The sequence below is a fragment of the Sphaeramia orbicularis genome, chromosome 17 (assembly GCF_902148855.1).
Source record: "Sphaeramia orbicularis chromosome 17, fSphaOr1.1, whole genome shotgun sequence".
NCBI lineage: Eukaryota > Metazoa > Chordata > Actinopteri > Kurtiformes > Apogonidae > Sphaeramia > Sphaeramia orbicularis.
This window is the reverse complement of record NC_043973.1, coordinates 32522414-32549274: the sequence shown is the minus strand read 5'-3', so window position 1 is coordinate 32549274 and position 26861 is coordinate 32522414. Positions and strand designations below refer to the sequence as shown.

The 26861-nt window shown below is 35.6% G+C and overlaps 1 protein-coding gene across 1 annotated transcript in view; it reads right to left on the bottom strand.

Annotated features, from left to right (window-relative positions):
* Nucleotides 1-26861, bottom strand: part of LOC115437816 (phospholipid phosphatase-related protein type 4-like) — an 86443-nt gene extending 59582 nt beyond the window's left edge. The window contains exon 1 of the mRNA XM_030161168.1: nt 26426-26861. Coding sequence (XP_030017028.1) covers nt 26426-26509 — 84 coding nt within the window. The 5' untranslated portion in view covers nt 26510-26861. The remainder of the gene's footprint in view (nt 1-26425) is intronic.

Here is a 26861-nt window from a genome sequence, read left to right as displayed (position 1 = left end):
ATCTTGTCATTCACTTGGATTTACCAGAAAACTATGTTGTTTCTCTTTTTTCACCAGCAGGATGCAGCCATCTTGAAACAAGCTATGTGACAACATCATTCTGTGGGTTCAACTGTGCTGCTAGCTTATTCACTGGTAGAGTTACTGAAGTAAACATGTGATTATTGAGATAGATGTAGGTCATAACTCACATCATATGTCATTATAAAATGCTCATTATTACAGTGATACCACATTAAATATAATCATAGTTAATGTGACAGGACTGGATGCTGTTTGATCACTTTATATCCTGTTATGTCTATTCATGTGCAGTTACATAAATGTATCCTGTGACAGAGCTGCTGTCAAAAGACCTGTATAAGTGTAACTGATGCAGATAAAAAAAAAAAGAAAAAAAAGCTGAAGAAGAGCAAATGAGAATGAAAGAAAAAAAATAATAGATCCTTCATCTACAGGAATGTACCAGTAAGTTAGTGTAATTTTCTGATAAATCCAAGTGAATAGCAGTTCTTATTGCAGTGCCATTTATTAGGTTACCTATGGTACCTATGGAATCATACTATTATTGTCCAGTGTTTCAGGTCCACTTTAACCCTTTCATGCATGAATTATGAGAACAAGATTTTTTTCTTTATTCCTCTTTGCACATTAAAAAAACAATGCGATTAAATTTTGTTTTTTTATGAAACTTTTTCATGGAGTTGCAAAAATGTCCACCAAGCTGGACACCATGTGTTTAATTTTTGAAGCAAAGAAACATGTATTTACTGATCTACTGTGTGAAAACTATGAAATAAAAACATTAAATGATGCTAATTTGATGCTTTCTCACATTTTAACATACACTACGAACAAAAAGTTATGGATATTTTTAATTTTTGGGCTATTTTTTTTCAGTTGGGATTCTTGCACTATGCTTTTTACTTTTTTGTGTGTGAATTGAATTGAAACACATTTTTTTTTTAAATGACCAGACATAGTTTTATTTACAAATGGCAAAAATTACCAAAAAAATGACAAAAAAAAAAAGAAACATTCTTAACTTTTTGTTTGTAGTGTACTCTAATCCTAGTCATTACTCACTTCATGGACTTAATATGGCAAAAAAAAAAAAAAAAAGTTGTTAATTACAGTCTACAACAATAACAATAACTAATAACAATAACTAACAATAACAAGGAATTGATTTACACTCAAACGTGTTAGATCAGGTTTATAAAGAACAACAAATTTACAGTAATGTTTTCAATGTCAGTGTATGGGATGGTGCATGAGCGTCCACTGTGTTGGCTGATATGGAACTAAAACAACAAAACCCATGAATATACAAGAGAACAGAGGGAGAAGAACTGTCCACTGGAGTGAAGTCAATATACTGTAGCCATTTGCTGCAGATCATGCCAGCGTTGTGGTTCTATTAATTCTAGGTGATCAAGATTCTGATGCTTTCAGTGTCTCCATTAGAGAACTCACTGGTGATCCCATATTACCATCGAAGCCCAGGTGTTTAGTATTAACAGCCTGGGATTCATTTGTGCAAGTGCAACAACTGATGAACGACTAGTTGAGGACATGATAAAGTGTAAGAACAGATGGGTTATAGCAGTGTTTCTCAGCGGGGGTGTTTGGAACGAGCAAGCTGAGAGGGGGGCGCTGAGACAGAAACGGGGGGCGTTAGTCTGTATAAGTATCAATATCAAGCAGCATGTTATGTTGGTGGCAAATTTACGAAATTATTGCTAACAGTTATTAAAATCAACAACTGATCAACAAAATCCATTTTGTACTAGGACACCCCTGAAGCAGTCCTCATAAGCTATGTCGCAGCAACCCCCGTAATGACATGATGATGCAAAGGGGCGTTGGTTCAAAAAAAGTGGAGGAACATTGGGTTATGCAATTTTGCTCAAAACTCTTTTCCTCCACTCGCATCCCAATTCAGGTGATGTAAGTGAGCTTAGGAAAAAAAATCCTGGCTTTTCTGACAAGGAAACCAGGCACCAAGGGCATTTCAACCTAAAAATGATAGTGATTACCGCTACCGTTCCTACACTGACAAACTGTTGCAACCTTCAAGAACAAGAGACAATGATCCTGTTCAATGACCATAAAAGTCTGATAACTGAGAATAATCAGATAATTGCAATAATCAGATATGACCCAATTATATGCACTTAAATGTGACAATCACAAATCCCTGGTTTCAGTTCAGTTATTAGTTAGTGTGATATGTCATTTTCATTTTCTATGGTTTTAATTTTTTCTTTTTCATACATGCACAGATCTAAAATAACAACATAAATCAAGGGAGAACTCTAGGAGTGTTCATTTAATTTCTGATAATCAGAAAACTGTGATAAAGCATGTCACATTATTCACTTGAATAATCTGTTAACTTCACAAATCAGAGTTACAGTGCACTTGCAACCTGGAAAAGCATTATTCACTCAGTTTTTATCCTTTTAAATCATTCATTCAATCACATTTTAGCTCTAACTGCTCCTTTTTTTGTTCATTCACTTATTTTGTATCATACTGATACCTACGGTTTATTCTCAAGGCTTATATGTAAAGTAACATTAGCTTACAGAAACTCTAAATAGCTTATAATGATGCTGTGAGATTATTACTGAATAGACCTAGATGGTGTAGTGTACGTCAAATGTTTAAGATGGCAAGAATAAGTAGTTTTCACGCCGTTTAAAAAAAAAAAAAGTTGATATTTAAGTTTATACATCTCTCTAAAACTTAAATGATCATATGTTACATGTTACATATGTTAAAAACATATTGTTCAGGCTACCAGTCCCAGCTATGGACACACTGGTACAGTTGTCTTTTATATAAAGGTTTTTTTTTAAATTTAACCCTCCAGTATCCGGGTGCGCCTTTTAAGCACACTTTGCACTTCGTGTTAAAAAACTTCATATTATTTTTCACAATTTAAATAAGGTTAGAATTCAAAAGTTGTTCATTTTTGCATGATCTTTAAAATTCTGTCCACCAACTCAAATGTGCACATTGTAAACAAGAGAAAATTACAAGACTAGCATCTGTCTGCCAAGTGTGCCTAAAACGCACTATTTCTTCCATTTGATATGTATGATTAGGGCTGACCTTGATTTACAAAAATAAAATCAAATTAGAGCAGAAAAATAAATCAATATATAATATTTAATAGTTGGATTTATAGGTGTGCATTTTACGCACACTTGGTGACAGATGCTAGTATTTTTGAACATTTGACCTAGCACCAAAAATAATAATGCAAATTAACCAGTGTTGGAGTTAATCACTGACGTATGCCAGGCTGAAAAAACAAATAATATGTGATCCACTTTTTATGTAGTATATTGAAAAATATATATTTTTGTGTGTTTTTTGCATCCAAAAAAAATGGTTTGTTTACATTACAAACACGGCATTTAAAGGGTTAAAAAATGTGACAATTATTGAGTATTTGGTATTTTTATTTACGGATCAAGTTCATGAAATAGAAATAAGTGTAAAAGAATTAAAAACAAACTGTATGAAAATTTTTTTGACATTATTCCAGAAGTGTGTCAAAAAGGCACACTTGGTGCTTAGTAAGGGCCTTGCTGGACGGGATACTGGAGGGTTAATTATGTTTTTCTGTATTTATAATCTTGAATGTCTTTGAGTGTGTGTGTGTTTTTATCTCAACTATGATTCTGTAAATAAGCATTGATTGAAATATTTACACAAAGGATGGATGAATGAATACTAGTGACCTATGGTGCAAAACAATTGAGACAAATGTTGCACTGGTGTTTCTGTGTTTTACTGGCATCTGTTTAAAATGAGATACAGGACCGTCTGTATTTGTTTCCTCACAGATCACTGGATGGGTCACATACTGCATAAAATCTTACTGAAGACTCACAAGATGTAGTGGATACTATGTCAACATTGAATACATTTGCACATTGATTTTCCAGTATTTTTCCATGTTTGACAGTGTTCTGAACTTAACAGGTGTCATGTAAACAGCATGCTCCCTTTGGATGCTTCTGTCTGAATTAGCATTTTGTCAGAATGGGGTATTTTCCAAGACTAGACATATGATATGCTGATGTTATTCAATTTTTTGAGGATTATTTCGACACATATACAAAACAAAAAATTGTGAGTATTACTGTAGTGCTCTTGTTTACAGTCACTTTACGCAAAGACAAAGATCCCCTCCGGTAGAGACTGATACTCCAGAGAAAAGTTCACATTTCTAGGCAGGTGAAGAAACCGACCTACTATTAAATATTATGACACAGGATATAAACAGGTTATGGATATGAGAAAATATTGAAAACATGATCTTTTTTTAGGAGGTGGAGTTATTTTAATGGGTTATGCACAGCTGTATGTAATAGGGATATTAAAGGAATATTCATTTTCTTCAACTTTACATACTGTTTATTCAGAATACTGTCTGTTTTGGAATTAGGTAAAACATTTGATGCAAGTGTGCATATAAATGGCACAACACTGAAAAACTGATATAGTGATACTGATAGAAAAATTGAATTTCAATTTGAATTGAATTGAATTTTTGAATTAATTCATTTATTTTTGGTTTTACATCAATCATTGTACTCAGTACATCAATCGTAATAAACATAAAAACCAAAAAAGGAATAGGCTAGAAGCAAAAGCTTGTTTTTTTGCCTATCCTTTTCAACTAATACACTGCATACATCAACTTCAATGTGAACAGCATTGAGCATTCACACCATAATAATAACAAATAAATAAAAAAAAAAAATCAACAACAAAAACACATCTACCATCTCAATTCAATATTTCTGAATAATTTAAACTTAAAGTACTCTTTTTTTTTTTTTTTACTTTGCCAAAGGAGTGGATAATTTAAGTGCATCATAAGGTCCATCCCATAATATGAAAAAATAAATAAATAAATAAATAAATAAAAAATAATATAAAATGTCTGTTTAATGCTCTTATTTTGTGTTGTGCCACAAACTGGGCTGCACTGTCTGTATTTTTCTTAAATACTCTTCTTTAATAACAAGTTTCAAGCAGAAATTTCTGATATATAATTTGTTTTTAAGTCTGTTTACATATTTCTCTTATATTCCAGTTGTACATGTCCTGATAAAGATATAGAGAATTAATGACAGAAATATGACCCGACCAGTAAAACTCTGATACTTGCTGACTTTTAAGGGGATTTATACGACCTGTAACTTCTTGTAGTTGTGTATATAAGTGCCTGTAAAAAGACTGCAGCACTGGTGACGTTGTTAAATAGGGACAAACCTCAGAAGGAGATGGTTGAAGATAAATATAAACTCATTAGACTTAAACACAAGAGACCAGTGAACAGTAAATTCTGCTTATTTTTGTAATATTTTTCATGTTATTTTAGCCTGTATTTTAACCTTAACTATGACAGTGTTATTCCAAAATCCAACAGCTGTGTGGTATTTTTTATCTGAGGTGTTTTAGTTATTGTGTGATCTTAGTCACTACAGGTGTGTGTTCCTTTTTTAGTAAAACTGTCATGTATAGAAAGTCAGAAATGCCACATTAAGACAATATCTATACAATTAAACCTGTCTTAAGTATATTAATTATTTCTACCCACTGAAACACTAGAGAACTTTTATTTTGCAATGATGAAGAAAGTGTTGGATTTGGAGAAAAGCACATTGTGATCCTTTTAACTTTGCAAATGTGGGCAAATCTTAACAAGGTTAGTACTAAATGTGAGCATCTCCACTAAATGTGAGTATTTCTACTTATTAAACAGAGGAAATCTGACTCTCATCCAAATAATAGCTCACTACCTTCTGCAGCAGAGGGAAGACAGTATTTGTTTTGTTTTTTTTTGCTTGTTTTTTAACTAACAAGATATGGGTGCGTACTAGGGACGTAATGATTACCGGTATAACGATAAACCGTGGTAAAATTGCCAACGGTTAGTATTACCGTTTAAATTCTAATTATCACGATAACCGTGTTTGATTAGCGCACTTTTAGGGAAAAAAACACCTATGTAAAGATCTGCTTTTATGTCAAATATTTGAGTGTAGTTTTAATTTATTACAATTTTAATTGTATATACCTAATATTTGGAACCAATATTCATTGTTAAAGTCTTTAAAAAGGTTTGTTAAGGATTTTTGTGTTATTTATGCAGTAAATTATATACATTTTTCAAATCAGATTTTATATATTTTTTTGTGTTTTCTGGCCTTTTGTGTTTTTATAGTGGGTTAAAGTGAAAAAATAATAGACAGATGATATAGATGAAGTTGTGCTGAAAAAACAGATCCCAAACATGGGTATAGTAAACATTTGTTTATATATACTGAACAAAAATATAAACACACCACTTTTGTTTTTGCTCCCATTTTTCATGAGCTGAACTCAAAGATCTAAAACTTTTTCTGTGTACACACAAGGTTTATTTCTCTCAAATATTGTTCACAAATCTGTCTAAATTTGTGTTAGTGAACACTTCTTCTTTGCTGAGATAATCCATCCACCTCACAGGTGTGGCAGATCAAGATGCTGATTAGACAGCATGATTTTTGCACAGGTGTGCCTTAGGCTGGCCACAATAAAAAACCACTCCAAAATGTGCAGTTTTATCACACAGCACAGTACCACAGATGTCACAAGTTTTGAGGGAATATGCAATTGGCATGCTGACTTCAGGAATCTCCACCAGAGCTTTTGCCTGTGAATTGAATGTTCATTTCTGTACCATAAGCCATCTCCAAAGCTGTTTCAGAGAATTCATGAAGAAGACTGTGCGAGGAAAATGGTGGTCACACCAAATACTGACTGGTTTTCTGACCCCCCCTGGACCACCCAATACAGTAAAAGTGCACATTTTAGAGTGGCCTTTTATTGTGGCCAGCCTAAGTCACACCTGTGCAATAATCCTGCTGTCTAATCAGCATCTTGATATGCCACACCTGTGAGGTGGATGGATTATCTCAGCAAAGGACAAAGGAGAAGTGTTCACTAACACAGATTTAGACAAATTTATGAACAATATTTGAGAGAAATAGGCCTTTTGTGTACATAGAAAAAGTTTTAGATCTTTCAGTTCAGCTCATGAAAAATGGGAGCAAAAACAAAAGTCGTGCATTTATATTTTTGTTCAGTGTAGTATATAAAGGTAAAATCAAAAGAACTGAAAAACGGAAAAAATAGCCTCAGACCACTAAGGGTTAATATTTGAATGTTTCTGCAACAGAAGGGACATTGTGCCTTTTATTTTATTTGTTTTTTTTTTTTCAAAATACAACTTGATTAAATTATTTCAGTGTGTGTATTAGTACTTTTTGAGCACAATTTCAACAATACCGTGATAATAATGATAACTGTGATAATTTTGGTCATAATAACCGTGATATGAAATTTTCATATCGTTACATCCCTAGTGCGTACTGTAAAAAATAGGTCTGTCCATGTGATCCTTTTTACATAAATTTAATCAATTTAATAAAAATGCACTATATTATTATGTGTATCATAACATATGGGTATGAAACGACTGGCATCAGTAATCTGGGTCCAGTTCTTTCAGAGCATGGTGCACCATATTGTACGATGCATATCTGATGAAGTGAATACACAAGGATGATCATTTTCAAGAAATCTAAGCCACTCTGCAACTAAAATCCACAGTGGCCACTGAGCACACAGAAAAGGCTTTCAGGCAGTAGTAGGGATGTTTTTCTCCTCTTAATGTCTCTACCCTGAACACACAGATATAAAAATACATCCCATTCAGCGGGCCATGTTGCCTAGCAGCCAGTTAGTGGGTAGGATGGTGTGACAGTGTGTGAGATAGAAAATGTAGGAGACACAGAGCTGCACTGTCAGGAAAAAAAAAAAAAGAGAAAGGAGCAATGATTGTGGTTTTTCAACCTAAATTGAGAAGAAATTCACTCAACAGTTAAAAAATATTGATGTGCAAAAATGGTTTTCTCACCAGACTTATTGTTGAATCAAGGAGGGGGGAAAAAAAGATAAAACTATGCTTAATCGTCATCTGTTTATGGTTAGCACCGCAGCATTTCTAAAAAAAGCAAAAAATCAGCAAAAAGTATGAGCCAACAGCTTTTTCCTCATTAGTCAGTCATCCATAATTCAGCATGCCTAACACATAATATGCAGCTCTTCATATAGCTCAGTGGGATGGTAGTTGGATCATATTCATGTGCATCTCTCCAGTTGTAGACAGACAATCTGTCACCAACACATCACCCTATATTTATGAAAATACAGTTTATATTACAATGATTATTCACAAAAGAGTGATAGTAAAATGTGTTGTGGAGCCCAAAAACATCAACTGCACTTCAGCTGGGTTGCAAACAGGATCTTTGAGTGGTGTGGAGTGGAAGCACTGAGGGGCTGCTTTCCATGTCAGACTGTCAGTTTCTCTGTATCGTCTGAGTCAAATACATGCAGATTGAACTGTAGTGGTTTTGCACTGTGTGTCATATGGCATCAATGCCCTGTCCACACAAATGGATATGCTTCTAAACAGGTATTTTCCACCAGATTTTCTAAAAAACCTGCCCACACAACCTCCGTTCTCTATCTCTGTGCACAGTAGAATGCAGAAATAACTCCTAACACTCAGACAAACCACTGTTTCTAGTGGACCTTCACATAATGGACACAGCAGATGCACAGGCTTTAGTCCAGGGGTATCAAACATGCGGCCCGGGGGCCAAATGTGGCCCACCAAAGGTTCCAATCCGGCCCACAGGATGAATTTGTAAAATGCAAAAAATACACTTAAGATGATCACAGAAAATTTGGTTCAGGTTCCACATACAGACAAAAATATTATCATAAAAACCTATAAATTCTTACAACTCCAATTTTTTCTTTTTGTAAATGTGAATATTTTCATGTAATTTTCCTGTATTTACACTAAAACAAACTATAATTTCACAGAAAACGTAAATATCCTGAACAAATATGAAAAAACTGAAGTATCTCAAGAGATGTTAAGTGTAATTTTGTTAATATTCTGCCTGTTACGGAATATTTAGTGTATTTGTAGATCCACTGTGATCTGTAAGTTGTAATGAACATGATGTCAATGATAAATTGAGGCAGAATATTGTTAAAATTGCACTTATTTACTTATCAAATTTTAGGGTGTTCATGTTATTCATATTGTTTTAAAGAACAGTTTATAGATGTAAACTTTTTCATCCTGTAAGGAAAGTTTGGAGTTGACATTATTTATATATTATTATGTTTTTATTTCACTGGTCAGACCCACTTCAGATCAAATTCAGCTGAATTTGTCCCCTGAACTAAAATGAGTTTGACACCCGTGTTTTAAAGAATAGTTGGTAGATATAAACATTTTCCTTACATAATTTTACATTTTCACTCTAAAACATAGAGAAAAGTATGGAGTTGACATTATTTACATATAATTATATTATTATTTTACTGGTCCGGCCCATTTCAGACCAAATTTTCCTGAATTTGGCCTCTGAACTAAAATGAGTTTGACACTCATGTTTTACAGGATAGTTGGTAGATATAAACATTTTCATTGCATAATTTTACTTTTTTCACTCTAAAACAGAGAGGAAATTTGGAGTTGACATTATTTATATTTTATTATGTTATTATTTCAATGGGTCGGCCCACTGCAGATCAAATTCAGCTTAATGTGGGCCCTGAACTAAAATGAGTTTGACACCCCTGCTTTAGTCTGTCATGAAGATGAACACCAACAACGAATTGCATTAAAATCTTTAGGTGACTACTAGAACATAGTTTCTGAGTTGTAAATTCAACTGCATTAATACTTGTGATAATGCAAAAAAATCAACAAAAACACTGTTGCCCATAAAGTTGGAAACATTTTGTTTTTGGACACCCTCCTCTTTTTAATAATAATAATAATAATAATAATAATAATAATAATAATAATAATAATAATAATGGATTAGATTTATGTAGCTCTTTTTATTCCTGTAATCACCTTTGATCAACTGTATTTCATGAGAAGAGGGAAAAATATTTTATTCACACTTTATGAACAACAGTGTAGTTAAAAATCTGCATTTTGGAGACAAAAACAGCTCAACTCAGCACTTGCTGTATTCATATATTTCTGAGCCTTCCCCCCTCTGTGCTGACGGAGAGTCATACTTTATTGTTTTAGTATGACTCCACATCATGAAACTTATAGAAGAAAATCTATCTAATCAGAGGTGTTCAGTCCACATGTCCTTCATTAACATTATGCAGACTCTTATTCATTTTCAAGTCTTTTATCACTCTATTCAGAATAAATGGATTCACACAAAGGCAGACATTTTGTTAAATAAGACCACTGTCTCAGTCGGTTGCTGTGTTTGTTGTTTTGATTCTGAAATAACAGGCAGCAGGTGTACAGTTTTTGTCTATGCACTTAGGAAGGTTTAAAAGCATTTCAGTGCCACAGGGCTTAAGTTCACCATGGGAAAGAATTATATGATGGCAAGAAAAACTAGCACAATATTCTAAATATAGTGTACATATAGGAGAAGACCATTATTGGGTGGTAAAATCGGTACGACAACTCAAACCAGCGTTTTCAGAGCCTATGGTTCTGTGTAATTGTTTTGAGATTGTCTGTTATACGGATGTCCTTGAACTATACCTGCACATTCAGACACTCATCACCTCCATTTAAACCTCTTTCTGACTTGGGTATTGGAGTGGAATTGGACTCAGAATGGAGGTACAGTTTATGTAAACATAAAAGTGTTGGATATACACTACCAATCAAAAGTTTTACAACACCCCAATTTTTCCAGTTTTGTATTGAAATTCAAGCAGTTCAAGTCCAATGAACAGCTTGAAATGGTACAAAGTGTGTTCCAACACTACTTTTCTGCAGACACAGGGGGTTGGAAGTAATTCACAAACGTTGGGACACCTGTAGGAACTGGTAGCACTAACTTTCCAGGCTTGATCAACCTCCATTGCTGCAGAACTGCTTTCAGTTGTTAACCCATTTCTTGTTCACTTTTCTGTATAATTCTGAAATGGACATTATTTTTTAGTTTTGTTTAACCTTACCTTTTTTTTTTTTTTTTTTTTTTTTTACCTCTGGCAGTTCACCACTTACCTTTGTACCATTTCAAGCTGGTCATTGGACTTGAACTGCTGGAATTTCAATACAAAACTGGAAAAATTGGGGTGTTCTAAAACTTTTGACCAGTAGTGTATATCATATACAGGGTGTCCCATAAGTCTCCATACATAGGAGACATAATACATTCCATACATATATGGTTCTAACATGTATTTCTTTATATTTCTTCTTTATAGTTCTTCAGCAGACACGCATTGAAATGTGTTCCCGACAAAATGGCAGTCATGTAGAGCATATTATATAAATAAAAATGGTTTATGTCAAGAAATGTTTATTTTTCCTATGTGTGGAGACTTATGGGACACCCTGTAGATTTTACCACAAACATATCAATGCTGAAGAGGATCTACTGCAGGTAATACACTGACTTATACACCTACTATGAGACCTACAGAGTGGGGAAGCAAAATTTACAATGAACATTTAGTTGTTTTTTCTCAGCAGGCACTACGTCAATTGTTTTGAAACCAAACATATATTGATGTCATAATCATACCTAACACTATTATCCATACCTTTTCAGAAACTTTTGCCCGTATGAGTAATCAGGAAAGCAAACGTCAAAGAGTGTGTGATTTGCTGAATGCACTCGTCACACCAAAGGAGATTTCAAAAATAGTTGGAGTGTCCATAAAGACTGTTTATAATGTAAAGAAGAGAATGACTATGAGCAAAACTATTACGAGAAAGTCTGGAAGATATTATTAAAGAAGAATGGGAGAAGTTGTCACCCGAATATTTGAGGAACACTTGCACAAGTTTCAGGAAGCGTGTGAAGGCAGTTATTGAGAAAGAAGGAGGACACATAGAATAAAAACATTTTCTATTATGTCAATTTTCTTGTGGCAAATAAATTCTCATGACTTTCAATAAACTAGTTGGTCATACACTGTCTTTCAATCCCTGCCTCAAACTATTGTAAATTTTGCTTCCCCACCCTGTATAACTGATGTTACAGGTATAGACATATGTTGATGTAGCTACATTCTATACACAAAGAAACAGGAAGTACATGGGGCATTTTAATGATCTAATGCCACCATGTGTGAATGAAGAGCCCAAACTGTGGCAAACTGTCCATATTAGTGAGGACAGGCCATTAATCCTCCTCTGATTTACACTAAAACTCCTCCCTGCTCCTGTTCCTATACACAGACTAATATAGCAAGTGTGGCAAAAAAAAATATATATATATATTTTATTGGCTCAGGGAAAATAATCAAATTTTGTAGCTGCTGTTGCTCCAAACCTTTTCTTTCTTAAAATAGATTATTCACTGACATATAATTCAGGGACCATGGATATAAATAAAATTTACTGCTGCATTGCCTGCTTCATGCATATTTTATGTCAAAAACACAAGAAATACCCATTTTTAATTAAATACTCCTTTTTTTCCTATTATCTTGCATATTAATCCTTACGTAAACGCAACAATTGTACATGTAATACATTTACTGAGTGAAAGAGCCACATGTTGAAAACATTTAGTATGTTAAATTAAATATCATTGTAAAACATGGTTCACAGCATGTAGTCAGTGTGTAAAACATAAATGCTAAACAACAATGTATGTTTATTTAATGTAGATTGTTGATGCTCCCTTTAGTATAATGCAGCCAATACAAATACTTCGTTACCTTACTTAAGTAGAAGTTTTGGTTATCTATACTTTACTGGAGTAACTATTTTTCAGCTGACTTTTTACTTCTACTCTTTACATTTTCACACAATTATCTGTACTTTCTACTCCTTACATGTTAAAAATTGCCTCGTTACTCCGATTTCATTTTGGCTTGTTTTCATTCCAGCTTATCATCGTTCAAATATAAAAAAGCTATCAAATTCGTGCCATCAGGTTAGAATGAGTTTGATTGTGGTTGGATGAGAAGTATAAACATATACCACTCCAACACCCTATTGGTCTGTACGCGATCCATCACACCTGACTTTTTGCACCATTCCAATACTTAGATTCAACTAGTCATCATATCTTCCACTCCATGAAACACATGTTAATGCTCAATAGGACACATATATGGTTCTTTAATCGGCTAAAATGTGCTTAGAGGTCTTATTTGTGTCTTTGTGCATCAGAAATCAGTCTAAGTGAATCCAAAGGAACTTTGTGTTGGTAAATGACAGTTCTGCAAATGTACAGGATTTCAGTTCTGTTCAACATGTTGATGCTCATATGAACTATGTTTTCAGCTCAAAAATGAACAATTTCAGCACAATTAATGCTATATTTTCATGTCACAAATGGACAAGTTCTATTTGAACTGAAAAACAAATCTTCTGTTCTTTTAGATTCCCCAGTTTTTCTTCCCAGATTCTCTCCTACATATCACATGTTTTATTTGTACAGGTTCAATCTGGAGTATGGTGCTGATCCATCCTGCTTATGTTACACCAATACATACATGAAGAATGGCACACAGCACTGTTTAAATCAACAGTTTTACAATAAGAAGCATTTTTATACAGAAATAACAATTCTATATTGTTCTTTCCTCTTTAGTCTGATGATAAACTATCCAATAAATAATTGTGATCCTAGTTTTTGCACAGGGATCATTAGTGTAAACGCTGACATGGCTGCAGAGCATCAGTATGATGGGATCCACAACAACCATGTCACATCCGTCCACTGACACATTTAGTGTTTTTGTGTCAGCTGTTATTGTTTTAGATCCACAATACTAACATTTATGAATAAGAGGAGAATTATCAATAGTAAGTCTATAAGTTTATTCTAATAAAGTACTGGTACTGACCAGAGCATCATGGGTAATGTCACGTCCGTCCACCAGCAAAAGTTTTCACATACACGTGCTATTCCAAATCCAATATTTATGAAAATAGAGCTTCCACTGTCAAAGAATATCAGTAGTCTGTGCACAAATGGATTAACATTATTTCTACACAGTTCTATGCACTTATGACAACTTTTTTTTTTTTTTTTTTTTTTACAAAAATGGCCACTCATTTGACCCCCTAAGGACATTTTAGCTGTAATACATTTGCATTGTACTCAAATGCGTTCATTTTCCATGGGCATATATGCAGCTGAAACAGGTAGTCTAATGCATCCCAAATTCTTCAACATCAACATTTTAATATCACATTATAGTCATTATAGCCTTTAGAAACATGTTTTTTGGGGAGGTGGGGTAGTGCACCTGTGCTTAGGCGGCCTAAGCTTTTGTCCTAATGGCATTTTTTCCCCATACATTCACTTTTATACTTTAAGTAGTTTTGAAACCTGTACTTTTACACTTTTACTGAGTAAAAAGCTTGAGTCGATATTTTAACTTCTACAGAAGTCTTTTTAAACCCTAGTATCTATACTTCTACCTGAGGAATGAATGTGAATACTTGTACACCTCTGAATACAGCTGAGTCAGTCAGAAGCACAGTCTTCTGTTTTTCTATTATGTGTATGTGAATGCAATTATGTTTCTTTTATTAAATGTTTTAAAACCGGATTACATTTCCCGCTGTCATTCACATCAGACTGAAGTTACTGCGCCTACAGCTTGTTTGTGATTTATTTTGACATAGAGACAGATTGCCATGACACTGGCATTTGACTGAGCCTGTGGAAAAAAAACTCTTAAAACTGTTTTCTGCCTCTGCAACAGTTTGTTCATTTAAAGAAGAGGATGATGACAGTGATCTGAGTTTAGGCGAATCCATGGGAAATGTGTAATAATAAACCTGTTACAAGATGTAGATATTGATGTGTATGTATGTGAATGCCAACATCTGTGGAATATGATGATATACAGGGTTGTCAAAATCAGGATTTTTTTTTTTTTTATTACCACTCAAATACTTGAGAATAACAATCTTTTAGTAATTCATGAGACTAGACATTGGGTCTTATAAACAAAAATTATATTTCTGGTAACAATGGTGATAATTAATAATCAAAATGAACAATGTGCTATTGCCAAAACAGAAAAAAAAAAATCCATGATGTTAATGATAATAGACACAATAGGCTACTGATTACCCAAATCAATCAGACAATAGAAGTGTTTAGAGATAAAGAACTGTTTAAGATAATTCTCCACTCAGGTATCTTTATACCATAGTAGAAGAAGAAGGCACAGTGATATAAAATGAGTGCCAGTCGAACATCAAACATTGGAAACTGATGTGTGAAGGAAATATGACATTTAGCTAGTTGATTCAACATTGCTGTTTCAAGATTACACAAAACAAGCCTGCACAATTTCACAAATAGTCATATTGTGATTCATGTGGGCAATGTTGTGAATTGAGCCTACTTCTGTGATTATCAAAGAAAATGCAGAGATTACTTACTTATAAATATAAAGCCAAACATAGAACCCTAAACTGCATCAAAAATATAAAAAAAAACTAAACAAAAACTTAGACACACTTGTGCAAACTCTTAAACTTCCAATATCTGGAAGAATCTTGCAACAAATTCTGTCATTGAGGGAGTAAACAGAAGTCACACATTTCCTTCTACGTATACAATCACTGTAAAAATTATTAGACCATCAAAGGTCATCAAAAACAGTGGTTATGCAATCAAGTCCTAACTCCTGTGTGTATCATGTGACTAAAACAGACAGAAAAGAAAACATGGAATATCTAAAAGCTCTGTTTTTGTCAGAACAATGCCATAGATATTGATATAAGAACTGAAGTGATTTTGGTTATTATCAAGAAAACATGGAAAATGTCTGGATATCAGCTCTTAAATTAAACTACTATGAGCTATTTTTGTTGTTATCATTATATTTGTCCAAACAAATGTACCTTTAGTTGTACCAGGCATTAAAATGAACAAGAAATTGAAGAAAACAAGGGGTGGTCTAATAATTTTTTCGATGACTCTATCTGGGTAGGGCTGCACAATTTCATGAACTATTAATACTGAGATTATTGTGGACAACAATGTAATTGTTTCTGTAGTTATAGAGGAAAATGCATATATTCTTCATCAAAAAATGTCAAGTCAAACAAACTAACTTGAGTTAGCCAAAAAATATAGTTGTACAAAAACTTAAAAAAAAATAAATAAATAAAATCAGATTTAAAATACAAAAAAATGTTAGGATTTTTTTTTCATTTTGTTGGTTTTACACAGGACATCTGTCTTCTCAGTGTGACTAAACGCTGTAAAATGTCACCAGACTGAGGTTGTGCGAATTTGCATTTAGATCCTCCTGAATCTGTGCCTTTAAAATGCAGCCATTTCCAATTATATAATTGCACAGGGTGATATTGTGATTACAACTGTGATTCAATTAATTGTGCCGCCATAATCCAAATAATTGTGACAGACCTAGATACACAGTCTGGCCCAAACTAAAGTCGCTGCCTGGATTTAACTGAGCAAAGCTACGATCCTTCCATTGGATAATTACTGCAGTGATTAACATGCCTCTGTTCGTCAACCTTAACTGATGCAGTGAGAAGCTTTTCATTTCTTAAACGACTATCAGTTTGTAAAGACCATAAAGATCAGACTGTGTTTCAATGGAAAAGGTCATGTGGTCTGTTGAGTCCAGATTGACCCTGTTCCAGAATGATGGATGAGGCGATTACCCATCATGCCTATAATGTCTATAGTACAAGCCTGTGGTGGCAGTGTTGACTCAGACCCTGTCCATATGAACATGGTTTCGGTCGTATCCACAAAAGTTTTGCATCGAATAGGCCTTTTGTCCACACAAAACTGGCGTTTTCAGTCGCTGAAACCACGACGTTTTTGAAATCGGGTCTCAGAGTGCATGAATTTGAAAACGCCAGTTTTGCGTCTTCATCTGTACGACCAAACTGCAGCTTTTCTAAAATGATGATGTCGTATCACCCCGGAAGCAAGACACCACTTCACAACAACAACAACAATAACAACAATGGCAGACTACAGAGCAGTACCTGTGCTACAACTGCTATTGAGTTTATTGGAAATATTGAATCCAAATCTTCGGCTACTTTTTCATTACAATGAGCAACAAACAACCATAGATAACAATATTCACCATATGCTCTTGGATCTACCATGATGAGGGGCAGCCAGAAGGAAATATTGGATCAAACCCAGTAGAACCAAGCAAGCTTTATGACCATGCTCCACATCTTCTTCTTTGTTTTTTTGCGAGAGCATTACAACACCACATACAGGCCTGGCATTTGTACTACATCGTTTGTGTGGACGCAGATATTTCCTTAAACGACTGTGTTTACGGGGCACTTTTTGGAAAACAACAAAGAAAGCTAGAAGCACTCGGAGAGCGCAGACCTCCGCCAAGGCAGATCAGTGGGCCCCCGTGCCCGCCCCCCCCCCCGCCCCGATCACCACCAAAATTTAATAATTTCTTCCTTGTGCCAGTATCAACGTTTACTGAAATTTTCATCCAAATCCGTCCATAACATTTGAGTTATCTTGCACACAGACAGACAGACAGACAGACAGACAGACAAACCAACGCTGGCAAAAACGGAACCTCCTTGGCGGAGGTAAAGATCGGACAGGAAAAGATGCAATTTCGTGTAGACATGGCCTCAGTTGGTCAGCTCTAGGATCACCAATGTAACGTGTCCATAAATTGAGGCCATGTGACTACCTGAATACGCTCAATGCACAGGTCTGAACATCAGTGGATGTTTTATTCCCTGATGCAGTGGATGTATTCCAGGATGACAATGCCAGGATTCATCAAGCTCAAAGTGTTAAATAGTTTCCCTGGAAATGTGAGACATTGTTTTCACACATGGATTGGCCACCACAGAGTGCATGCCTGAACCCCATTGAGAATCTTTAGGACTTCACACTGTGGTCTGACTCTTCATCATCAATACAAGATCTTGGCAAAAAATTAATGCAATTCTGGATAGAAATAATTGCTGTGACACTTATGTTGCCATTGCATAAGCACTGTGTGGAATAAACAGTGTCACAGCGAGTACATCCTGTTGTCAAAGCTAAAGGTGGTATGATGAAATACTGTGTATGTGCGTTTTTTTTTGGCTGAACAATGTATTGGACGTGATTCTGACAGACTGCTTCATCAAAATATGTTCTTCTTATCATCTCTGAATCAATGCAATAAAAAAAATATGGAGGCTACTCTATCTGATGAAGGTGAACTGAGGATCCACTGGTTCTGGACCAGTACCATGGACTAGGAGTCAAGATTCTTTTTATGCGTCTGAGTTCACACTGAGGTAGAGCAAAGAAATAAAATAATTTGCAAGCGTGTTATGGCTGTTCTGTGAACTCTGTATGCCATGACAAGGTTCAATATTCACCTGATTCAATGCCAAATTCCACATCTGATGATGCAAGCCAGAGCAGAGCAGCAGCAAGCAGCAGAGCTCAATACAGACTTCTGATCGACGACCGTTTGCATCTATGAAACTAGAAGAACTGACACTGAACTCTGGCTCATGAAAAATGATAGATTCTTCAGCTGCTTCATCAGGTAGAGGGTTTTGATGTTGGGAACAAAAGCTTCCGATGACTAATGTGGAAGAAACAAATCAAATAAATAACAGAGCTCAGCCACTGCCTTAGAACAGAAAATGCTCCAACAAAGATAACACCACTCCCTCTATTTGCACACTGTGACTCCTACTAAACCTAATCATTTTAAATGCTTGAGGAGAATATTAGAAATCCTACAGCACGGCTGCTCCACAGTCAGTGGGTGTATGAAGTGAATGAAGCCTCGCTGTTGGCTTTAGTCCTGCAGGGAGCAACAATTAATGTGAAAGAGTCAGTGGAGCACTCTGATTTGTGAGGTACAGGCTAAACTGCCAGCATTAATTCCTTAATACACATGATTAAATGAATATTATATCTGAACTGTGTTAGTCTGTCATGACCGTCCAGCCTCTTGGCTAGCTGTCGTCATACACTGTAGAAAAAAAATCCTGTTGTTTTTATGGAAAAAAACCCAAAAAACTGGCAGCTGTGGTTTCCAGAACAATACTGTAAAAAATACATCCAACTGTAAACATATTTATGGAGTAACATGTAGATTTAACAGTTTAAACATGTAGATTTAACTGGTAAATGGACTGCACTTATTCAGCGCATTTTCTCCACCTTCATGGTGTCCAAAGCCACCAGGTCAATTTAGGGTTCAGTGTCTTCCATGGACACTTGGACATATGGACAGTCGGAGCCAGGATTCGAACCACCAACCCTTTGGTTATTGGACGAGCCGCTCTACCAACTCTACCAACCCATTAATTTACAAATTTAAAATGTTACATTGTTAAATGTTTACTTTTTCATAACTTTTTTATTTAAAAAAAAAAAAAAAAAAGCAAGTAGGCTGTTATTTCAACATTATGGTCTTTGCAATTTAAACAGCACCACATTGTTATTCATTTTACAATTTCTAAAAACAATAGAAATACATCATTTCTACATACAAATCTGGTTTTGTTCACATACTCTTCCTGTAAAAACTACACAAAAATCTTTTCAAATAAACAACTTTGCATTGTATTGTCACTTACAGTTTTTTTATGTTGCAATTTTACAACTTTTTGGTGTTAATTCTACAGTCATTTTTTACAGTGTACAGTTGGCTAAAAACTAATCTTTTGCTCTTTTCATTTCACCATTATGGATCCTTCAGTAACTGCTTTTTGTCTTCAAATAACAGGTGTATCCTTATCCAGGGAAGACAATTATTTGGGGCCCATTGTGGAAAAAGTGTCCCTGAAGGCCACTCATGTTAGCACATAACACTCCTCTAACCTCTAAACAAGGCACTTAAATGGCCCTTAAATGGACCCCTATTGTTAATATATACAACTGGATACCTATAATTAGGACTGAGGATGCAATTCCAGAACTGGTTATCAGTCCTTTTTAGCATTAGAAGGATGTTCTTTACTAAAATCAGGTGGTCGTAAAAACTCACAACATGCTCAACACACTTGCTACTTCAATGAGACAATGGAGCAGCACAAAAAGGGTATAAAACAGACTTATCACAAAATGAAACTTGTGCTTACTTGTGCAAACTCTTAAACATCCTCAAAGCTTATCACGCTGCTGGCTAAGTTGTTATTTTTATTTAAACAGATAGCTGCAACCATATGTTGTGGCCTAAAGCTTAACAATTATTTAATCCTGCTTTTTTGCCACACAGAAACACTTTCAGAAACCAGTAAGAGAATCAAGAATTAAAATTAGAATTAGATTGATGAGAAGAATTGAAAATGGTCACAGGATCAATGAAATCTTACCCATTCTCATCTGTGTGATTGTTTATACCCAAACATCTAATGGATTCTTAAGAGTGACTTAATATTACAGCCATCACCCATAAGTTTTGATATCATTGAACAACTTGTTTGTATCAAACTGGTCACAAATTCTAATCACGCTGATGAAATTGACCTAAAAATACAGAAACCGCCTTAAGAAAAACTTGTGAGTTTTGGACCAAGTCCCTTTGACTAAAGTGGATCGCATGTATATCCTCTCAACTGTAAAATCAACAGGCATTAAATCCATTCAGCTCCATCGGTCCTCAATGTGCATTTACGTGAACTCAGACATTATCAGGATGGTGCACTGAGATCTGCATCATAACTGAGGGATGAGAAGGAAGTGAAAAATAAGGAAGAGAAAACTGAATACCAAGAAGACATGACATATGACTTATACTGCAGCCAGCCACCAGGGGCAATTTACACACCATTAAGACCGTTTTATACAATCTCTGAGTGTAGCTGATAAGAGCAGAATTTTTGGTCACCGTGGGAAGTGGATATAATTTTGATAAATAATCAGTGATGAGCTTCCTTTTACTTTGTGCTAACATTAACTGGTAGGTAAGTTGATCTCATTAAGTGTAGCTGTTCTGATGAGTCACAGCTTGTGGTAACATCCTTTACAGCACTTAATTTCCAATCAGTGAATAAGCTTTGTTTTCTATTTGCAAAATAACAGAGATATGGACTATGAAAAAGCAAGTCCTAAATAAAAGCTACAAGTGCTGAAATCAGAGGGAAATTTATGAAAATATACACTTTAGTTCTGCTGCTTTGGAGTGGAGCATGAGAGCCATGGCTCACTGAATGTACTCTGCTGGAATAAGGGTGAACTCTTCCATCAGGCAGGGGAAGGACTGTCATTTCCCTTCCTTCCTGTATCTCTGCATTATTCCTTTGAAAGTTCCTGAGCTGCAACTACACCCAACCTAGAAAATTGCAAGTTTTGATAAAAGCCCCTTTTCATATAGGACTTCTGTTCCAGGAATATTTCACCTTTATTTCGAAACCACGTCTGTGTAAATGAAATGGTGGGATCATTTGGTCCCACCTCTGTCACAGCTCTGGAACACCTCTGGAGGTAGTAAAAGAGCCGTGATAAAGGTGGAACCATGACTGCGGAACGCTATGTAAAAGGAACACCTCTCGTTCTGCAACCAAGGCGTGATGTTTTGATGATGTATTGTGTATGCGAACCCCGCACTGGGGGGATTTAAAAATGGGTGAGGGCCGTATACAGTAAACAGACATATCAACACGACCACAAAGATGTCGAACTGGAGAGACGCCAAGATCCGCAAGCTGTTGTTACTTTGGGCGGAGGACTCTATCCATGCTAACATTTGTGGAACAGTGAAAATCAGGCCGACTCTGGAGAAGTTAGCAACACTGCTATGCTCAGGGTATTTCCAACGCTCAAGTTATACGTCACACTATACACTGCGCTGTGTCATCACCCCTTTGATTCTGGAATGCAGGTCCACTGTGTAAAAGTCCAGCCTGTCTCACCTCTGTTACTTCTTTAGCTTGGCTGTGGAAATCAGTCAGTGGTGGAAAAAAGGTAGGATCACCATCTCTCCTTTGTCTCAGGATCTCTCTGTATAAGTGTCTAAAGACAGATGGGCCTTCTTCTTTTTAGGGATATACCGTACTTTCTAGACTACAAGCCGCTACTTTTTTCTCGTTTTGAACCCCGCGGCTTATGCAGCGATGCAGCTCAAGTATAGATTTATACGAGCTAATGTCCTCCAGGGGGCGCTCTAGCAGGAAGCACAAAAGTGAGACAGACAGGTGGAAGAGGTGATGAAGAGGAGAAGTATTAATCTTAACTTTTAACAATCATTTTGCGTGTCATGCACAAACCCTCATCATGGAAAACACACGAAGAAATGCATATTTTGCAGCTTTGAAGTTAAAAGCAATCGATGTGTCTGTAAAGAAGGAAATAGAGCTGCAGCACTGAAGTGCCATTGAGCAACAACGGTGGGGAGACGTAGAAGGTGTGTGACAGAGCCTTTGAGGTTTTTCAACTCCAACACTGAAGAAGACGACTGCAGTGGTTTAATGAGCAGAAGGAAGATGAAGATACAGATCAATGACTTTTCTGGGTTTTTGAACCAGCCTGTTCCTGCCGTTTTACTGCCGTGTTACAGACACTGTTTGGAAAAAAGCAGTTCAGGTATGGAAATAAATATTTAAATAATCTGTCTGTTTACCATCTTTCTGTGTAAATATCTCATGTCACAACATGGACACCTGCAGCTTATAGTCAGGTGCGACTTAAAGTCAGCCACAGCTTATAGTCATGTGCGTCTTATATTCCAGTGTGCCTTATAGGCCAGAAAGTACGGTAGTCATTATAATATCATGTAGCATTGCCTCATACACACATATTCCACCAAAACAGCCTTTCTCCTAACAGTACTTTGCAAATGCACTGTTGTAGCATCCTGCATTGTCTGAAAACACCTGTGATTAGCCAAAGTCAAGCTAGGTCAAATAGGTAGATTATTTTAGAGCCTGAAAACATCATCTATAAACATGGGTAGAGCTCCTGTTTTCTCTCAGATCACTTCAATTACAATATACTGAAAGGTAATCATGGACTTTTTACTGAATGACACCAAAAGCTATCAAGCACTGCAGCTTTCATTTAGATTTTCATGGCACCTCAGTGATTCCCCAAATATAGGTCAGTTTTCACACTGTACTGACAAAAATCCCATTTTCACCATTTCATTTTTTATGGGGGCTCAGTGGGCTTTTTTGCTTGGTCTCCCCCAGAGTGTAGGATCACCACTGGATGGAGACTGCAGTGTCACTGAGTGCAAAAACAACAGAGACGAGCTGAATACAGATTCTTAGTTTCTCTGCATGCTCTGTGGCTAAATAACAGCCTGTCTGGTTAGTTATGTGGCGTCTCATATAGATTTTCATGTATTCACGCAACTCAAATGATAAGCGCATATGTTTGCATCATTAGTTTTCACTTTGTGTGCACTGCAGACCATAAAGAGTTCAGAACTAAAGAGCTGCCAAATGCCTGGCTGTCCATCATCTGTCAGACCATATCAGCAGCAAACCCCAAACCAGACACACCAGCAGTACACTCAGCCTGACTGATCCACCGGCTCTGCTCGGCATCCATTTTTTAATTCTGCCCGTCTGTGAGTTGGTCTGTCACTTAGTAACCAAACCACTGACCGATCAGCCTGTCAACCAGTCAGCCCCATTAGTAACACATAGATTTGCACCTCAGCTAAAATATTAACATGCTCTATTGTGTTCATTTTCAATTCCATCTTTTATTTTATCAGTAAATTCCCATTAAGGTTAAAAACAAAAGAAATATGGCCAAGGCTGTAGCCAACGATTAAACTCTCTGAAACTGCAGCTTCTTAAACATGAATATGTTCTGGTTTCTTTGCTTTTCTATGACTTTTTTGTTTGTGGATTGAACATTTACAGGAGGTCATTCTGGGCTTTAGGGAAAGAATGATTGTCATTTTTCATCATTTTCTAAAGACCAAACCAGAGCTGGAGGAAATTATGAAATGAAATCTCGTATTTTGGATGATTTTTTTTTTCAAATGCTTTCAGGTTACATGAACCAAAGACAAAACTTGATTCATAAATACTGTTTCTTTACTAAAACCATATGCAATTTGCAGCTGGAGAAACACATTCACAATAAACACATGCAAACAGGTTGCATTTAGATTTTTTGATCTGCAGAGGAATGATCTCAGTTTTGTAATTTAGGTATTTTAACAAGCATTAGACAGCAAAATCTTGATTAATCATATTAGTTTGATATACGACCCATCCCTAGACCATACAAGTAATCACTTCATTGAACAAATAATGGTTAACTACATCCCTGTATGTAAACCTCCAAAATATTATATGTAACAAAATAATATGAGCCACAACGACCCAGAAAATACATATGTTTATGTTTCAATGGCGAGTCAAAGAAATAAAGATTGGTCATTTTCACTCCATTCTGTTTTCTATAGACCAGTTAATGGAAAAAAACATACAATACCAAGATGCAACATGGTCCACAATGGCATAGAAAACATCTAATAGCTTTTGAAGGAAAACAGCCACATCTCTTTCAACATATAAATTCATTAATTGATGGGCTTTTAGTGTGTGTTTTTACACAATACTCCATGCACATATTAGGGAAATGCAGTTTTCCCATTTGTGTAAAAGCAGAGCTCTATACAGAAAAGATAGATAGAACCCATTAAAGTGATCTGCAACTATTATGATAATTATTCAGTTTGACTATTTTTTATAGATTGCATGTTCTTAAATGTTAATATTTTCTGTTGTTTTTTTTTTTTTATTTGCTGTGATTGATTATGTCTGGGTTTTGCACCAAACAACACATCTGTAAGATGAAATTTGGGGAAATAAACATGTAGCCTACATTTTTCACTGTTTTCTGTACATGTTAACATACATGTCCACAATGAAATAGAAAACACCTAATGGTCTCTGAAGGAAAACAACCACATGTCACTTCCAACACATTCATTATGATGCACTGAAATTTAGCATTGGATAGGATTTAAGCGTGTTTTAGCACATTATTCCTAGCATAGGTGCATATTAGCAAAAAGATAGATAGATAGATAGATAGATAGATAGATAGATAGATAGATAGATAGATAGATAGATAGATAGATAGATAGATAGATAGATAGATAGATAGATAGATAGATAGATAGAACCCATTACAGTGATCTGCAACTATTATGATAATTATTCAGTTTGACTATTTTTTATAGATTGCATGTTCTTAAATGTTAATATTTTCTGTTTTTTTATGATCTGTGATTGATTATGTCTGGGTTGTGCGCCAAACAACACATCTGGAAATAAACATGTAGCCTACATTTTTCACTGTTTTCTGTAAATGTTAACATACATGTCCACAATGAAATAGAAAACACCTAATGGTCTCTGAAGGAAAACAACCACATGTCACTTCCAACACATTCATTATGATGCACTGAAATTCATCAGTGGGTAGGATTTAAGTGTGTGTTTTAGCACATTATACCTAGCATAGGTGCGTTTACAGAAAACAGTGAAAAATGTAGGCTACATGTTTATTTCCCCAAATTTCATCTTACAAATGTCTTGTTTGGTGCAAAACCCGGACATAATCAATCACAGAAAATTTAAAAAAAAAAAACAAACAGAAAATATTAACATTTAAGAACATGCAATCTATAAAAAATAGTCAAACTGAATAATTATCATAACAGTTGCAGATCACTTTAATGGGTTCTATCTATCTATCTATCTATCTATCTATCTATCTATCTATCTATCTATCTATCTATCTATCTATCTATCTATCTGCTAATATGCACCTATGCTAGGAATAATGTGCTAAAACACACACTTAAATCCTATCCAATGCTGAATTTCAGTGCATCATAATGAATGTGTTGGAAGTGACATGTGGTTGTTTTCCTTCAGAGACCATTAGGTGTTTTCTATTTCATTGTGGACATGTATGTTAACATTTACAGAAAACAGTGAAAAATGTAGGCTACATGTTTATTTCCCCAAATTTCACCTTACAGATGTGTTGTTTGATGCACAACCCAGACATAATCAATTACATATAACAAAAAAACAGAAAATATTAACATTTAAGAACATGCAATCTATAAAAAATAGTCAAACTGAATAATTATCATAATAGTTGCAGATCACTTTGATGGGTTCTGTCTATCTTTTCTGTATAGAGCTCTGCTTTTACACAAATGGGAAAACTGCATTTCCCTAATATGTGCATAGGTGCATATTAGCAAAAAGAAAGATAGATAGATAGATAGATAGATAGATAGATAGATAGATAGATAGATAGATAGATAGATAGATAGATAGATAGATAGATAGATAGATAGATAGATAGATAGATAGTCATTGTTTCACCTCTACAAAATAAAAGCACGGCAGCAGAGTGACGCTGTCCTTGGTCTCCTTCCCGCCTTTCAGCCGCTCCTTGGCACGAGACATCACGCGCGGCCGTTGGTCTCTCCCGTTGCCGGGAGACAGGGAGCTGTATTTGATTCCCGTCGTAATTTTGGCTAAATTCCCACTGAGTCCGGTCCTCCCCCCCTGGCCCTTAACGGCGGACGTCTGTAAGCATCGTCCGGTGAGGTGAGCTTCAAGTGTCGACGACGACTACAGAGAACTGTGGCCCCAAAAATCCAACTGCAGACTGAGGCTGTGAGCAAACTGTGCCGGTGCAGACCTGGTCCCGTCTCCCCCAGACCCGAGTCCCCTGTGCACTGACATCAAACTCATGGAGAAGGGAAGGGGGGGCATCCGGATCCAGGCGGTGTTGGAGGAGGGGGGTACTGGTGGC